We start from the raw sequence: 19,269 nt of genomic DNA on the forward strand, positions 1-19,269 counted from the left end.
ACATGCCTTCACAACAATACCATAGAGGTGAAAATTACATGCCTTCACAACAATATCACAAAGGGGAAGGTTACATGCCTTAACAACAATACCATAGAGGTGAAAATTACATGCCTTCACAACAATATCACACAGGGGAAGGTTACATGCCTTCACAACAATACCATAGAGGTGAAAATTACATGCCTTCACAACAATATCACTCAGGGGAAGGTTACATGCCTTCACAACAATACCATAGAGGTGAAGATTACACGTCTTCACAATAATACCACAGAGGTGAAGGTTACACACATTCACAATACCACAGAGGTGAACGTTACACACCTTCATAATAATACCATATAGCAATACCACAAAGGTGAAGATTACACGCCTTCACAACAATACCATAAAGGTGAAGGGTAAATGCCTTCACAGCAATACCACAGAGGTAAAGATTACATGCTTTCACAACAATACCAGAAAGGTGAACGTTATATACCTTCACAACAATACCATAAAAGTGAAGGGTAAATGCCTTCACAGCAATACCACAGAGGTAAAGATTACATGCTTTCACAACAATACCAGAAAGGTGAACATTACATACCTTCACAACAATACCATAAAAGTGAAGGGTAAATGCCTTCACAGCAATACCACAGAGGTAAAGATTACATGCTTTCACAACAATACCAGAAAGGTGAACGTTACATACCTTCACAACAATACCATAAAAGTGAAGGGTAAATGCCTTCACAGCAATACCACAGAGGTAAAGATTACATGCTTTCACAACAATACCAGAAAGGTGAATGTTGCATACCTTCACAACAATACCATAAAAGTGAAGGGTAAATGCCTTCACATCAATACCACAGAGGTAAAGATTACATGCATTTACAACAATACTACAGAGGAAAAAGGTTAGTAAGAGGTAAAGATTGGTACCAGTAGGACTTAATATTTCATTTCAATCAGTGGCAAAATTTAAAAAAAAAACATTATCTGAATTCATATATTAATCTATACATTCATAAAACACATATAAAACCTATTTTTGTAGTTCTGGTTGGTTATTAGGGTGTGTATTGTGAATTTTGTGTTTCAAACTTACCTTATCTGCTGTATTAGAGCTGATATCTATCCAAGTCTCGGCGGCATTATGCCAGAACACACCAACTGTTCTCTTCTCACTGTAACAAATAATCTACATGTTGGAACATTGTACATGTAGAAGGTTTACATATTACAGCAGCCCTTTCAATAATATTTCAGCACTAAATGTATCATTTGAGGTATCATTCTGGGGAACTTACTATTCATAATGTCTACATATTGAAATCTCTCTATCTTTGATAAAATCCTGCCATCTCTACAAGCAGTTCAATAATGAACAAAAGAACATTCTTTTATCTTCTTTTATCTGGTAGATCCTATACTACGTTTACAATAAAATATTTCTAAGAAAACAAAGCATTCCTGATGCACAGATGTTCATATAATAACATTACTACACAACTGCAGCATTGGGGAAAAACATATATTGCAAGTGATTTCTGGAGTCGTTGACAAAATTGAGTTACATTTCCTCATGAATTAAAGTTACTGTTTAACGTTACAACATTCAGCATTAGGTAAAACGTTGAAAACAAATAAACAAGGAAGGTAAATATAGGGAGAACTCACTTATGTGCCATCATCACAGGGACAGCACCATATAACGCCATGGGATTATACAACTCATACTCAAACACATCCAAGTTAAACAATCTGTATGGGTCTGTACTCCTGAAATATATCAAAACCCGGTTACCGTGGCAACATATATTGCTTCTTAATACTATGATAAATCATGGTTTAAATTATCTTTATATTCTGTTAACATATTTCTGTCAATATTTTCCCTACCTGATTTTTGTAGTTTCCAATGTTAGTGTCATGTTTACTCAATTTAACCCTTACTCTGCTAAATTTTTATAATAATCTTGTCCATCTTTCAATTTGGACAGTACCATTAACTGTTAAAAGGGGTGTTTACCAAAAAGATACTGACTGAATGGCAAACAGTGCAGATCATGATCAGACTGTACGAATGTGCAAGCTGATCATGATCTACACTGGTCATAAAGGCAGAACCAGTCGTGTCCAGCATCATAAGGGTTCAATGAATATAGAATATTCAAACACTAGCAGCACTGCATAATGTCTATCTATCGTAATGATTTGCACTTCTTTTTTGTTAATTTTCAGAAATATCCAATTCAGTTATTCCTGTTCCTGTTTTACTTAGATTAGTGCTATTTCAAAGCACCAATTTATAAAAGCTATTTTTGTAAGCAGTTTTAAACACAAGTTCCTGTATTTCGTGTATAAAATGCAAGGCTGCAAGTATGTCCATATATGACATGAATGTTCGCCCTTAGTGATGTTAGGACAAAAAGTTTGAGTACTATAAGTAATGGCACTTTGACAAAAGAACACTTATACTGGTTATGGACCGGAGGAGAATTATGACCATACATTTATTTCACCTTTAAATTATGAAATATTACATAGTCTAGTTAGGGTAACAGTTTCTATTAAGTTATTTTCATATCCTTCTATGCATACAAAAGTTATAGACCAGACATGAAAAATTACATAAAATCTTTAACTTCAAAGTGTGACCTTGATCTTTGACTTAGGGCTCTAAGTCAAAGCAAATAACACATCATATTATTTTGACGTTTTTGCTAAATTTATTGAATATCCATCTAATTGTACAGAAATTGCAATAGTTACAGACCGAACATGAAAAATTAAGTAAAATTTTTGACTTTTAAGTGTGACCCTTATCTCTGAGCTAGGGCTCTAGGTCTTACACTCAACATACCACCCAGTAACGGTAAATGTTTGTGCAAAGTTAAATGAATATCCATCATTCACACAAATGTAAATGTAAAATCTTTGACTTCTAAGTAATATGCCCTTGACCTTTTAACATTCAGTAGGACTAACACGCAACACATTGTCTACATGTGTGTTTAAAGTTTGTGCCTAGTTACTTGTACCCTAAATGGGTCTTTAAATGTTTGACCTCCGAATGTGACATTGACCTTTGAACTTGATATCAGGATTTTATGAATAACCAGTCCTCTAATTACGATAGTTATTTGTGCCATGTTATTTCAAAATCCGACAATGCATAACAAAATTTTCCACCAGACAAGATATTGTGAACAAACAAACATGACTGGGGAAATACTAATTTTCATTTCTTGATCTAAGTAATTATAATACAGAATATTGACTTTGAACATGAAATATTTAATAAAGTACCCACCCTTACAGCCAAAATAATAATGTATACGGAAAAATTCTATGAATCACACTACTTCAATAAACTAATTTTTAAGTGAAGATTCTGACTTACTTGGTAGTTTTGAGAGCCATGGAATCAGCATGTTCAGGTATACCATATACATGCTCAAATCCAGGAAATGATATATCAACACCAACAGAGGATGGACCTGTAAACATACATTAAAGATGATATATTTATGCCCATACATATATACAAAGTTGTATTCTTTCAATGGAAATTTTTGTTCAACAAATCAACTTATTAATTAATTAGTTCCTAATTCTTAAAAGTTGAAGTCAAATTTGTGTACATTAAATGCAAGAGTTATCAAGAGGTACTTGCCTAAGACACATTTAGTATAAACATCTTTCAGCTTTGTTGTGCTGAAACCTTTTACCTAAATCACTTCTGAATCTGCTGGGAAAATCTGAGAAGGTGCTTGAATGGAGGACATCTAGCCTGAGTGACTTTCACCACCACTAGATAACCGCTACATTTACATTAAACTGATAATGCATAATGTGACTGGGAATTCTGCTCATAGACCATCCAACTCCCTTTTCGTATTTTAAGCCTGTATCATTACTGCTTATATGACCTTTGAAAAGTATTAAGTTCATGTCAAAATGTAGCCCTTGTAGTGAAAAATTCCACTGGCAACCTCAAACTTATTGACATTCTTATTAGTGAGCATATTGTCAATTAACAACCATATAAAACAATATGTTACCAGCACTACAGGAAGATTATAAGTAATCAATCTTAATATATACACAGCTGGTCACTTAATAAATCCCTGAGAAAACTACAAAGTTCTGAGTAGGTTACCATGTGGTTTGGAATCGGGGAAGTTTTTAAAAGTTTCCTCCCACATTCCTGGTTCTCCTTCCTCCTTTTGTTCATCTTTCTTTTCCTCTCCACCTTCTACATTCTCACCTTCCTGCAGAATTATATACAAGTTTTTTTTTGTACAGAGGATGACTGAACATGACAAAAGGAGAGCATAAATACCTGACTGACAAACCTTGTGTGTAGACTGGAGCAACTTTTTTTTAATTCATTAAAGTAATTTTACAAAAATCTGGCAGTTTTCACACATGTCTTTATGAAATATGACATACATGGAAATGATTTCAATTAATATTTACTTCCCCAAATCTATACTGAAATCCAAACCATTTTATAATAGTAATACTGTTCTGTGTACCTGGTTCTCTTCCCCTTCCTTGTTTTCTTCCTCCTCACCAGGTTGCGCTGGTTCCTCAGGTCTGAAACGGTCGGAAAACCAAGAGGTTACACCCTCTATCCAGCCCCTACAAACAAACCAATCAATTCCAAGCTACCTACGCCTAAACATATATTTACACATATAATCTAAATAAAGTTAACTGAGTTAAACAACAACATAAAACTGAAAGCAAATTAAAAATACTTTCTGGCACTAGAAATTATTTTATAAATAACAACAATGTCTAAACTCTGATGTATAAGTAAAATGCAAGCTTTCAGGGGGAAAAAAACAGATTAGGGTAAAGCTTTTCAATTTCATATCCAAAATAGTGAAGTAAAATCATTTCAAATGTGACTGAACAGCCAAATTTTTGGAGGAATCTTTTTGTGTCCTTATGCATTTTCAACATGGAAGGTAAACCACATATAGATACAATACTGATACAGACACAATGTGACAATTTCATGCTAGTTTGTGATGAAATGTCCTGAATATAACAAGCAAAGGAATTGACAGGTTTGTATATGGGTGCTGAAAGTACACAAAAACAACACAGCAACAACAAAAACCTGTAACTGGCTACTGTCAATGAAAAGCAGTTAAACAGCACATTAGGTTATACATATTTACTCTAAAATCATACAATAAGCAGGTCCAATATGTGCATTTTCAATTTAAAGCTTCATCTGAAGCTTCAGAAATGAAGTGACTTGCCAGAGTAAAATGTAAAGCTATACTAAACAAGAGCTCGTCGAACACGAAATGCCCCCTTGATGCATTCAGTAATTGCACAAGGAACAGAAATTATTTGCTCACTGTAAACAGAAGTTCTACTGTTCTGGTTCAATGTGACATTGCCCTTTGACCTACTGACCTCAATGTCAACAGGGGTCATCTGCTGGTGATGATCAACCTCCCTATTAAGTGATCCTAGGCCCAAGCTTTCTAAAGGTATTGTCCGTAAAGGGTTTAACTGTTCCGGGTCAGTGTGACCTTGACCTTTAGCCTACTGACCTCAAAATCTATAGGGGTCAAGTAATGATCAACCTCCCTATCAAGTTTCATGATCCTAGGCCAAAGCGTTCTCAAGTTATTGTCTGGAAACAGTTTAAATGTTCCAGGTCGCTGTAAATTTGACCTTTGACCTACTGACCTCAAGATCAATAGGGGTCATCTGTCATGATGATCATCTTTCATGACCCTTGGCCCAAGAGTTCTCAAGTTATGGTCCAGAAACCGTTTACCTGTTCCTGGCCAATGTGACCTTGAACTTTGACCTAATGACCTGAATATCAATAGGGGTCATCTGCTGGTCATGATCAATCTCCCTATCAATTTTCCTAACCCTAGGCCCAAGCCTTCTTGAGTTATCGCCCGGAAACCGTTTTACTGTTCATGGTCACTGTGACCTTTGACCTACTGATCTCAAAATCAATAGGGGTCATCTGCTGGTGATGACCAACCTCCCTTTCAACTTTCGCGATCCTAGGCCCAAGCAATCTTGAGTTATCATCCGGAAACGGATTGGTCTACATACAGACCGACCGACCAACCAACCGACGACATCTGCAAAACAATATACCCCTCCTTCTTTTAAATATCCAGTGTTAACGTGATACAGGAGTTAGTAGCACTGATTTTACTGATGTCATCTTAACCTATGATCATTGGAATAAATGTAGTAATAAAGCAGCAAAGAAATCTAACGGAACTATACTGCAAATAAATAGATCAATTCAACCACATGCCCCAGACCATGAGATATGTAGTACGAGGCAGTGACCGAGACCCATTAGTAGTCAACAATGATAGACTGCCAATATATGAAAACAAGAGCTGTCCATAAGACAGCCAAGCTCGACTATTCGAAATATTGTCACAGAAGCTGGAAATTATTACCCAAAATGTTAAATATCAAAAGAGTTTTAAGTTCAAAAGGGGACATATCAGAGTTATGGGACTTGATGCTATCAACTAGTTTTATAACCCCGAAGAAACATGTTAAGTTTCAATTCAATATCTGCATTAGTTTTGGGGATAGTAACTTGCATGTAAAACTTTAACCAGAATTTTCTAAGTCCAAAAGGGGCATAATTTGCTCAAAATACATGTTAAGAGTTATGGAACTTGACCCAGTGAGGTAGGTAATTGATCTAGAAAAAGAATAAATAAGTTCCAAATCTATATGCCTTTTAGTAATAGCTGTATGTACTTGCACGCAAAACTTTAACCAGAATTTTCTAAGTCCAAAAGGGGGCATAATTTGGCCAAAATACATGCCAGAGTTATGGGACTTGACCCAGTGAGGTAGGTAATTGATCTAGAAAAAGAAAAAATAAGTTTCAAATCTATATGCCTTTTAGTAATAGCTGTATGTACTTGCACGCAAAACTTTAACCAGAATTTTCTAAGTCCAAAAGGGGGCATAATTTGGCCAAAATACATGCCAGAGTTATGGGACTTGACCCAGTGAGGTAGGTAATTGATCTAGAAAAAGAAAAAATAAGTTTCAAATCTATATGCCTTTTAGTAATAGCTGTATGTACTTGCACGCAAAACTTTAACCAGAATTTTCTAAGTCCAAAAGGGGGCATAATTTGGCCAAAATGAAGGTCAGAGTTATGGGACTTGGTGCTATCAACTAGTTTTATAACCCCGAAGACACATGTGAAGTTTCAATTCAATATCTGCATTAGTTTTGGAGATAGTAACTTGCATGTAAAACTTTAACCAGAATTTTCTAAGTCCAAAAGGGGGCATAATTTGCTCAAAATACATGTTAGAGTTATGGAACTTGACCCAGTGAGGTTGGTAATTGACCTAGAAAAAGAATAAATAAGTTTCAAAGCTATATGCCTTTAAATGATAGCTGTATGTACTTGCATGCAAAAACTTAACCAAGGTGTGACGCCGACGCCGACGCCGACGCCAGGGTGAGTATAATAGCTAGACTATTCTTCGAATAGTCGAGCTAATAAGGTAGTGTCAGGACAAGTCAAAATCACCAAGAAATTTGTGTACAATCTATCTAATCCTTATTTTTGTGCAAGTTTTAATCTGTTAGTATAGGTTCTAGGCCAAATCATTAGTTTCAAGGTTTTCTCTTTGGTGGGAAACTATTGGAGACAGGGGAGAGCATATAATCATTACACAATTTATTCTTTACACAATTTATTTTCATAAACTAGATTGTCACAGGAGTGACTCATACCCCCATCATACGGTCTTGTCACAGAAGAATGGCAACCATAAGAAATCTTAAAAATACTTTGGAGTACTTCATCCTGGGCTTCCACATATTAGTAATACTAGTATAATACATACTAGTAAATATATTAAATCTCTAATATTAGAGATACACTAAAAGTGAATACAAAAAAGTGTCTTACCGACCCATGTTACCACAAAAAAAAGTATTTACTTTTTTACATAGGACTTATAATAAACAAGAGTGCCAGAATGTCACAATATACGCCCGTCACAGCAAATTTCTTTACTCTAGCACCTGTATTTGCAGATGTAATTTTAATTTTGTGGTTGTTCAGTAATCATTGTAATTCTTTTGTTTTTCTAAGTCCACAAAAAAACTCCTTACCAGGTAGAGATACCTTAAAATACACCTAAAATTAGAAAGTAACAACTATGTTGTACCACAGAAAAGTGGTCTTGGTTTTTCCCTACGGTCAATTATAAAAAAGTTACAATATAAGTTATTTATAGTAACAACTAAGGGAAGTTAATCTATATAAAAAAAAAAACAAAAAAAAAAAACAAAAAAAACAAAAAAAATTGTAAGTCCACACAAAAATCCTTACCAGGTAGAGATTGGTCAAAATACACCTCAAAATTGGATGTAACATGCATGTTGTACTACAGAAAAGTGGTCTCGATTTTTCCCTACGTCTAGTAATGAAAAAGTTACAATATAAGCTATTTATAGTAACAACAAAGGGAAGTAATTCTGAAGAAGGGAACAGCGCATGACACTTCGTCTCATGATGGTGTATAATTGTGCCAAGTTACATCAAAATCCCTCTATGCATGAAGAAGAAATGCTCCGGACAGTCATTCTTGTATCTGACCTTTGGCCTCTAAGTGTGACCTTGACCTTAGACCTAGGGACCTGGTTCTTGCGCAAGACACTCCGTCTTGTGGTGGTGAACATTTGTGCCAAGTTATATCAAAATCCCTCCATGCATGAAGAAGAAATGCTCCGGACAAAGTTTTCAATCTTGTACCCTTTGACCACTAAGTGTGACCTTGACCTTAGACCTAGGGACCTGGTTCTTGCGCATGACACTCCGTCTCATGATGATGAATAATTGTGCCAACTTTCATCAAAATCCCTCTATGCATGAAGAAGATATGCTCTGGGCAAAGTTTTCATTCTTGTATCCTTTGACCTCTAAGTGTGACCTTGACCTTAGTCCTAGGGACCTGGTTCTTGCGCATGACACTGTGTCTCATGATGATAAACAATTGTGTCAACTTTTATCAAAATTCCTCTATGCATGAAGAAGATATGCTCCGGACAAAGTCCTACTTGAATTTGACCTTTGACCTCTAAGTGTGACCTTGACCTTAGACCTAGGGACCTGGTTCTTGCGCATGACACTCCGTCTCATGATGGTGAACAACTGTGCCAAGTTTCATCAAAATCTCTCCATGCATGTAGAAGATATGCTCCGGACAAGGTCTGTGGACGCCGCCCGCCCATCCGCCCGCCAGGGGCGTTCCCATAATACGTCCCGTTTTTCAAACGGGCGTATAAAAAGTTAGAAAAATACCTAAAATATTGAAAATCTAAAAATAGGATTTCTAAAAATAGACTAATTCCTGGAATTTAAGGGGAAGAAACTCAGTATAGAAGTTAAAAAAAGGTTACTTCCCTTTGGCTCTAAGCCAATCAGAATAAGATATAGTGAAAATACATCAAAATTAACCTTAAATTCTAGGTAAAAGGGACCACAATTCAAGAAATATTAGTGTCAGAATTATGCACCTTGTGTCACATGATGTGGGTGATGAGGTGGAACATCTATTTTAAGTCTGAATCAAATCCATTCGGTAGTAACTGAGATATAGTGAAAATACCTCAAAATAAACCTTAAATTCTAAGTAAAAAGGGGCATAATTCATGAAAAATTGGTGTCAGAGTTATGCACCTTGTGTCACATGATGTGGGTGATGAGGTGGAACATCTATTTTAAGTTTGAATCAAATCCATTTTGTAATAATTGAGATATTGTGAAAATACATAAAAATCAACCTTAAATTTAAAGTAAAAGGGGACATAATTCATAAAAAATTTATGTCAGAGTTAAGCACCTTATGTCACATCATCTGGGTGATGAGGTGGAACATCTATTTTAAGTTTGAATCAAATTCATTCAGTAGTAACTGAGATATAGTGAAAATACATAAAAATCAACCTTAAATTCTAAGTAAAAAGGGGCATAATTCATAAAAAAAGGTGTCAGAATTATGCACCTTGAGTCACATGATGTGGGTGATGAGGTGGAACATCTGTTTTAAGTTTGAATCAAATCCATTTAGTAATAACTGAGATATAGTGAAAATACAACAAAATTAACCTTAAATTCTAAGTAAAACTTGGTGCCAAGAGGTATGCACCTTGTGTCACATGATGTGGGTGATAAGGTGGAACATGTATTTTAAGTTTGAATCAAATCCATTTGGTAATAACTGAGATAATAGATTTCGGGACGCGATGGGACGGGACGCGACGGGATGCGACAAAACTGACTCCTATATACCCCCCTCAAACATGTTTGGTGGGGGTATAATAATTCTAAAATTCCTAATGTAACAAGAGCTGTCCATAAGACAGCATGCTCAACTATTATGCAACTTGCCTATTTCAGTTGGGCTAATTACTGTTAAGCACTGTACAAAGTTTTAATCCAATATGTGCAGTTGTTCCTAAGACAGATTGATAGTTGCATGGAAAACTTTTAACAGAAAATGTCAAAAAAGGGCTATAATTTGTATTCCATTCAACCAACAGTTATAAAGCCTGGTAATTTCAGTTGGTCTCATGACTAAGAAGTCTTGTGTAAAGTTCAATCTAATACATGCACTGGTTACTGATAAATGAACTTGCTCACACAATTTTATCAAAGGTACGGCTGTGGCGATGACATCCGAGTATATTTTGCAAGTAGAATAGCTCTCACTTTTATTTGAATAGAAAAAACTAAAAACAACAAGAACTGAAAAAGAAATGCAGAACTAATTTACACAAATATTCAACTGAAAAACTAAGAAATTCAGCAATTTTTAATCTAATACATGTGCATCAGTTTCGATAACAATTTCTCTAACGATTCTTTCACCAAAGATAAACTTAGAAATTATTAACAATATTTCTGCATTGAAGGACACATCAAAGATTATACGAGTTTCTCATTTATTTACAATATATATGCCAGCATAAATCATGCATACCTTGGCGATGGTTCGACAACTTAGCAATCCATAGGTAACAGAAAAGGTTCCATTGATTTTTCAATACAATTTATATGATGACATTATTAATGGGCTAGGATTTTAGCATGTCACAATTCAACATCCATTCTCATCTACTTAATTTTATTTACTTTGGAGTTTAAACAGCCAGACATCAGTTACTTTTGTAATCAGAAACAGACAAAGCTTTTGAAAACGTTGTAAAGATTTAATGTGCTTCTGTAATGAAACTTAATATTTGGTTCTGAACAAACAACATATTTTCCACTTGAAAAACAATGACCTGGGAATGACAAGCGGTTGCGGGTCAAAACCTACACTAAATCACAGCAAAATATTTCCAGGCATATTATATTAGGCATAATTTGACATCAATTTTAAACCTATTTTGGCCTGCTGGCTTTAAACACTTTTAATACAGTGTCAAACAAGGAAACATTTCAAAATTAGACCAGTGGTTTAAGCAGAGATGCCAGCTGAAGTTATTCAAACTCATGCAGCTTAGAATTTTGATGAGATGGAATAATCTGAACTGTCTTGTTTAAGAGTTACCTAAAAAAAATTCCTGCAAAATTATTACAGAACTAGGCCATACACTGAAAACTTCCCACTCATTCACTTGGACAAAAAATTGAGAGAAGGCCAGCAAAGGAACATTTCAAGGAGTTTTCCAGTTTGCCTGAGGGTCAATCAAGCTAACTATTTGTGGAACTATTTTGAAACAAGGCCCAGTGTTTTCTGACAGGAATAGTCCAACAGCATTGTCAAGCTGAATGAAGACTGAATGGTTGAGAAAACTGGGCATATCTTGTACCAAGGGGTCATGACCTAAAGCATCACCTGTGTACAAGGCTTCAAGTGTGTTTGCTATTAAGAACAGAGTTAGGTGTTATTCTATGGAAGCCTCCCCCTATATTAATATACATGTCACACACACCACTTTGTGGAACCTAGGGCAATAATTTGAACAATTACGGTACACAATACAAATACTGCTATCACACGCCAAAGATCAAGGCTCTAGATATGATTCAGAGAAAGAATGAAAAGTGACCACCACCCCTCGGCAGCCATTGTTTTTTGACCAAATCGGAATTAATTGAACAATCTTGGAAGAAAGTCACACAAGAAACCATTTGTGTAAAATTATTTTAAAATCAGGCTAGCAGTTTAAAACAAGAAGATTTTTTTAAAAGTTTCCAATATATCCATCATTAGGAAAAAGTGACCATGCCTCTGGCAGCCAGGTTTTTTGATGAAGCAACTATTTGGAACATCTTCGTAGAGGGTCACACAGGCCATTTGTTGTAAAATCATATAAAATCGGGCAAGCAGTTTCACACAAGAGTTTTTTCTTATATACAAAATAAGGAAAAGGACCAGCCCCTCATGCGGCCATGTTTTTGATGAATAAAAAATAATTTGAGTCACACCAAGGGACCATTTGTGGAAGTTTATCTAACAATCAGGGCCAGCAGTTTCACACAATTATTTATTATTTATTTGGGTTTTACGGCGCCACCAACACCAAATATAGGTTATATGGCGCAAACAGGACTACAAATTTTGGTTCCACATTAGAAGTTAACAGGGCGTAAGCCTAGGCTAAGATTTTAGGAGAAAGATCACTGCTCCCTCAGCTAAGGATTAGGGAGAAGTGGAGCGATTTTAGGGAGATTAGTGGCGACGATTTTTTTAGCACACAGGCCGTGAAGTTGAAAAAGGGAAAAAATATGCTTCTTAATATAACGTACGACTATTTTATCTTTCCGTGTCTTTGTTACAAGTCATTAATTTAAAGAAAAAAACAAAATTCACTAAAATGTCAGTAGTGATTCGGTTTTCTTATCATTTTAACATTCTGAATCTAATGTGATTTTAGAACTGTAAAATTTAAGGATTTTTTCACTCTGCAATGCTTGCCAAACCAAGGGAATAAAACCTTTGGCCATTATTTTTTTATTTTTGGTTTACGAACCGCCAGGATGACACATGGTCGTAGGAGGAGGGAAAAAAAAAAAATTTAAACAAATAATCAGAATTTTTTTTTCCGTAGGAGGAAACGGACCTTGAAAGCGAATATGGGTAAATTCACATAACATTACACAGGCTGCATGTTATATCTTCTTCCCACTTTTGATGCTTTTCTGAAAGATACCTGTGACCTTGGTTATATTTGATTTAAAAATGAGCTTGGGGCTTGTCATGCAGCTAGAGCAAATTTGTGCCTTGGTATTTCTGTGAAATTACCTTATATACGCTAGGGCGGTTTGGCTGTAAACATTTTTCTAGAAAGGACTGTACTATACATACAAAAATGCATATATTCTCCACAAATCTAAATGATGGGACATAGAAAGTCATCTGTTCAAACACTGACTGACATAATCACCTTCTGTGTAAAAACAACAGATGAAGAATCTAACTATTCCCCAAATTTGAACAACAATGTCACGAATCCTTAAAAAATGGATATTATGATTTTTACACTCAGCAGCTTTCAAGCCTTTTGGCTGTTTATGGGACCCAGTCTGAAACTTAGGGGTACAGCTATATGACAACAAGGAAGGTCTAAATACGATCGTATCAGTTGTTCAGATGACACAATCACACTCGCACGGTGACTAATAAGCAATTATCTTTTAAGTGTTAGGGAATAGGAGTGTCTAGCCATATGGTAAAACAGACACATAGCCTATGTCTGTTAACTGGAAGCCTGCCTTTCATCATGATGCGTGGTTCTTGTATTTGTTTAATTATTTTATGAAATAGGCCTAACGAGATTAAGATACTTCAGCGCTTCTCTGGTGATATACTGGATTTGGAAAAAAAGCTGCAACTATGGCAAAAACCAAAATATACAAAAGCGGCATTTAGAGTTTTTGGAAGCCGGGATCGGCCTATGAACACACAGTCCATCTTTGCACTGATTTTTGAAAAATTCTGTTAGTCCAATATTTGTCTTGCCACATCTACTGACCAGTACATGGAAAAGACAGTAATTCCATACTATAAATCAAACATAATCTGATGTTAAATATAACGTACAATAATTTCATTAAAAATACGTAATTCAGAACTTATAAACCAAAAGGGTACCGGGACGCCAAAAAGCTGTACAGGCTGACAGTTTGCTTACCGGGCCTTACAAATTATACACAGTTTTTAAGTCCCATGGACAGTTTATATCATTCAAACAAAAGTATGTCATTCATTGTGTATTTAAAGACTATTTTTCGGGAAGAAAAATGCTTTCCAAGTTCGCGTAAATTAAGCGGTTGCTAAGAAATCCCGTATAAGCATTGCCGCTTGTTGGAAAAAACAGTTGACATAAACGTGTTGTATTACTAAATAAGACGCTATCACCGACAATTGGCCATTTTTCAGGAAGAAGCACAAGCAATACATCGCAACTTCTTTGAATGTTCTGCATTTTCATTAAAATTACTTCAAAACTTGGAAATAATACAGACGGGAGCAGACCATTGTTTTAACGTTTGTAAAATTGCGTAAAAAGCATGCTGATTGGGCCGCAGTAATATCGGAAAATTTTAATTGGACGTTTAGTCATGCATAAGGTATGAAGTTTTTAAAACATAGAATTGTAGAATTCCAATGTTGATTTGAGTCGTTCGCCGTGACGGAATATTACGAAAGAAGAGACTTTTTTTTTTCCTTTTTTGGAATACGCGATGCATTTTTATTCTGAAAGCCTTAATGTCATAGCGGAGGAAATAAAAAAATCCGTTTTCCAATTTTATTTTTTTTCTGTGAAAACACGTTTTTTTTTGAGCGGCGGGTTCAAGTAAAAACCGACAAGAAGATCAAAAAAAATAAACGAAAAGGCTTTCTTCTTCTTTTCTTCTGTAACTGTCTTCTTCTCTTCTTCTTCCTTAAATATGAATGAATGCAATTTAAAAAAATTAATGTCCATATCAGCAAAAAATAAACAAGTGCTTGTGCACTCGAAAGTCAGTCATTTTAAAAACAGTGTGTTGAATTATTAAAATACATGTCAATAGGAAACAGGAACATCATCATAATTATGACCCATCACACGAATACATTCTTTGTATGCTGGGGACTTTTTGATATGCTGGTGTCAAGCAAACATTAAACGAAAACAGTTGTCAAACAGGTTTAAACCAAGTTTCTGATGGCAAAAGGTCAAAAAAAAATTGTGGCCTAAGTTTCAGTTAGTATTTTTAGTGTCACGAAATTAGTCACAGAAAGTGTAGTGAATATTATGTTTCATAAAGTGGGGGGTTGGGTGGTTTTGAAAAAAAATACGAGTAAATTAAGTGGAATTTTAAGGAAAATACTGAAAAGCTAAGTCACCCGTAAGATAAGATACTTTTCTAAGGGTCCAAAAAAAGTATGTATTCTAAATCCTAATGGCTTTTTGTATCAAACAGTTAAAAGTTTACAAAAACAAGCGTCACCTTCCACTTTTTTCCGTAATTAAGGTCGGCGGAGCTAAATCATGTCATCGGTATTCCCCAGTCAAACGTGTCTTCAAAAGGACGGATAGCGGTTAACTTGAGGAGTGGGGATATTTTTTTAAAACAAGAGGGGACAATGATGGCCTAATAGATCCCTCTTTAACCCACATGACCCAGTTTTGAGGTAAGTATTTTATATGACTGTCGTGTTCGTTTTTCTATAATTGGACCATACAGTGACCTACCTAGTTTTTTGACTTCATGTGTGACCCCAGGTTTTGAACGTTTTGAACTTGACAAGATATTATCAAGATAAAATAAAATTCAGACCACTTTTCATGAAATGAAGAGATCCATTGAACTATGGTTCTCGGAGGGGACGGAGGGGCGAGGGGGTCACAAGGTTAGGTTTTTCTAAGTATTTGGACATATTGACCTAGTTTCGATAGGTACGTGACATGTTTTACTTACCTAATTATAATCAGGTTGGAACATCTCTCACTAATTTTAAGATGATCTAATGAAAATTGGATCTCTACGAGAGGGTCACAAGGGTGGGAGTTTTTTTTTTTCTATTCTTATACCTACGGGCCTAGGTTTTTGACCGCCACGACCCAGTGTGAGAAATGACCCTCGATATCATAAGGTGAACATTCCGATCAATGTTCATGAAGAGATCCATTTGAAAAATATGGCCTCTAGAGAGTCAACGATTTTTAATAATTTTAAGGACCTACTCTCTGACCTAGTTTTTGATCAAAGTTGACCAGTTTCAAAACTTGACCTAGGTATAATCAAATGAACATTCAGACCAACTTTCAACGATCCCATGAAAAAGTATGGCCTCTCTAGAGTGTGGGGGTTCACAAGGGTTTTTTTTTTTTTATGATTTGACTACTGATCCTAGTTTTTTAACGGCATCATGTGACCCAGTTTCCAAACTGGAACCTAGCTATCATCAAGGGAACATTCCCCCTGACCCATTTTTATGGTGGACGATCCATTCACAAGTATGGACTCTAGAGAAGGCGAGGACGGTCACAAGGTGGCTTTTTTTCTTATTTTTAGTTTTTTAGACCAATGACCTAGTTTTTGACCACAACCACCAAACCATGTTTCTGGAACGTGAACATAGTATCCTCAAGATGAACATCAGACCCAATTTTCATACAGATACCATGAAAAAATATGGCCTTTAGAGATTCGCTGTCCCATCAGCCCTCCCGCACTCTCCCCCCCCGCACAGGGTCAACAGATGTTTTTTTTTTTTTTGTGTTTTTCTATTATGTTACCTACTTGACCTAGTTTTTGACGGCACGTGACCCAGTTTCGAACTTGACCTAGATTCATCAAGTGACATTGCCCCCTCCCCCCCCCCCCCCCCCCCACCAACCTTCATACAGATCCATAAAAAATATGGCCTCTAGAGAGGGTCACAACGGTTTTTTTTTCTGTTTTTCTATTGGTTTTTCTTTATTGGACGCGATTGGGGGCCAGTTTGAGGGCATCGGGACCCCACTTTCAAACTGGCCCTAGATATATCATAGGTGAACATCTTGGACCAATTCATGGAAGATCTCTTATGAATAATGGCCTTAGAGAGGCGGTCAAAGGGGTTTTTTCCTATTTTAGAATATGACACCTAGTTTTGACCCCGCACTTTTGACCCAGCGGCAGTTTCGAAACTTGACCCTCGATATCCACCAAGACGAAACATTCAGACTAACTTTCATACAGGATTCCCATGACCAAAATTGGCATTAGAGCATGTGGGGGGTCACAAGGGGGTTTTCTATTTTCTTTGACCTACTGATTTCCTAGTTTTGGATGGCAAGTGTTTATTTTATTTACCGTTTCAACGTGACCCTAGATCATCTATCAGGTGAAAGTCTATGACCAATTTTCAGAAAGATCTTGTGAAAATATATGGCCTCTAGATTTTTCCGATTTTGCGTTCCAGCGTTTTTTTTCTATTTTTTAGACCTACTTTGACCTAGTTTTTGAAGCACGTGTGACCCGTTTCGAACTTGACCTAGCTATCACTCAAGTCCCCGGTGAACTCCATATTCAAACCAATTTTCATGAGATATTGGTGAAATATAGTGCCTCTAGAGAGATGCAGCGGGGTACAATTGTTTTTCTATTTTTATTTAACTACTGACCTGTTTTTGAGGGCACGGGACCCACGTTTCGAACTTTGACCTAGATAATCATCAAGATGAATATTCTGACCAAAATTTCATAAACGCATCCATGAAAAGTGAACCTCTAGAGTCCCGGTCCCAAGGCCAAAAGGTTTACGGAATCGAAAGCATGGACCGCGCACTGAGGAAGACGGACACAGCCGCGGATCACAAAAGCTCAATGTCACTTCGTGACCCCAGTTGAGTAAAAATCGGGTGACTTGAATTTAGCTTGATTGTTGATATTAGACGAGAAGTGTTTGTTTTTTAGCAGTGGGGAGCTCAAAGCGACTATTTCGCTCAAGTTGTCCATGCTAACAGCCCCCGGCAGCACTTTACACCTCGAACATAAAAAATGACCGTATGGATCACAAATTTGCATTATTTGTGGAAATCACAGAAGTTACTGAAAACAAGTGTAAAGACCCTATTTAGTGCCCTCTACGATCCATGCAAGGGCTAAGGCAGCTCCCCCCCCCCCGGCTTCCAATTCCTTTTCTCTACAACAGCCATTGTCCACAGAAACCACATGGGGCCAGTTTCACACCAGAAGATTTTTAAAGTTTCCACTATATTGCATATAGGGAAAACAGTGACCACGCCCCTCTGCGCCGCAAGTTTTTTGATGAATAATAAACTATTTGACCAACCAAAATCTTAATTAGAGCAGGGTAACAACAAGGGACCATTTGTGTTAAAATTATTTCAGCCAAAAGCGGGGGCAAGCAGTTTCACACAAAAGATTTTGAAGTTTCAGTCCCTGTCACACTCTTATATACATTTTACGGGAAAAAAAAATGACCATGCCCTATGGCTGCCATGTTTTGGACAAACTCAAAATAATATGCAACAATCTTAGTTAGAGAGGTTAAAAAACAGGACCCATTGTGTCTCAACTTATTCAAAATCGCGTTCAGAAGCCTTGTCATACACAAGAAGACTCGCTTAGCATTTTTAAAGTTCTCAGATATATACATAAGGGAAAAAAGCGCCATTTGGCTAACTTGGGTTTCTTGGTCTATTCTGTGTTTGATGAATTTTCAAATACTAGTTAGTTACCCCCAACAACATAAGCTCGCTCTTGACCCCCGGGGTTTCCCCCCCCCCGATGGGTTCGCTAGGGGATGAGCAAATATGCTCCACGTTATCCTGGTTGCGAGCGACCCAAAACATTGACCACCATATGAAAGAAAATTGAAGTTACTTTTACCGTTTTCATAGGGGGACCGTTTAAAAGTAAACGGTGATGCGTAATTAAATAAAAACAACTTGGAATTTTAAAGAAAAATAAAAAAGAAAAAACGTTCGTTTACAAACGTTATCTATGATAGAGTTGAAGAAGAAAGAAGAGAAAAAGAGAAGAAAAGAAGAAGAAACAGAAAGAGACCAGAAGAAAACTAAGACTTTTTGTATTACATTCAGCAACAGTGCATATATAACCTTATCGTTCTCAATTTAAGAAAGGCTGTATTAATTCCTTTTTGCCTATCTCCCTGCATTTATTTTAACAACTGCGATTTGAAAATACTAAGTTATCTCATAACTATTTCTCCGATCCCGCACCGACCCCAGAACCCACCCCTCCTTTCAGATTCT

General features: G+C 36.3%; 1 protein-coding gene across 1 annotated transcript in view; it reads right to left on the reverse strand.

The window, feature by feature from the left end:
* The window catches only part of LOC123529485 (neutral alpha-glucosidase AB-like), a 47,511-nt gene extending 42,822 nt beyond the window's left edge, over window positions 1-4,689 (reverse strand). Inside the window, exons 1-5 of the mRNA XM_053517992.1 lie at window positions 4,536-4,689; window positions 4,157-4,268; window positions 3,398-3,494; window positions 1,672-1,773; window positions 1,100-1,178 (exon numbers count right to left, since the gene is read on the reverse strand). Coding sequence (XP_053373967.1) covers window positions 1,100-1,178; window positions 1,672-1,773; window positions 3,398-3,494; window positions 4,157-4,202 — 324 coding nt within the window. The 5' untranslated portion in view covers window positions 4,203-4,268; window positions 4,536-4,689. The remainder of the gene's footprint in view (window positions 1-1,099; window positions 1,179-1,671; window positions 1,774-3,397; window positions 3,495-4,156; window positions 4,269-4,535) is intronic.
* Window positions 4,690-19,269: the final 14,580 nt, after the last annotated feature.

The sequence above is a fragment of the Mercenaria mercenaria genome, chromosome 1, assembly GCF_021730395.1.
Source record: "Mercenaria mercenaria strain notata chromosome 1, MADL_Memer_1, whole genome shotgun sequence".
In the NCBI taxonomy this organism is placed as follows: domain Eukaryota; kingdom Metazoa; phylum Mollusca; class Bivalvia; order Venerida; family Veneridae; genus Mercenaria; species Mercenaria mercenaria.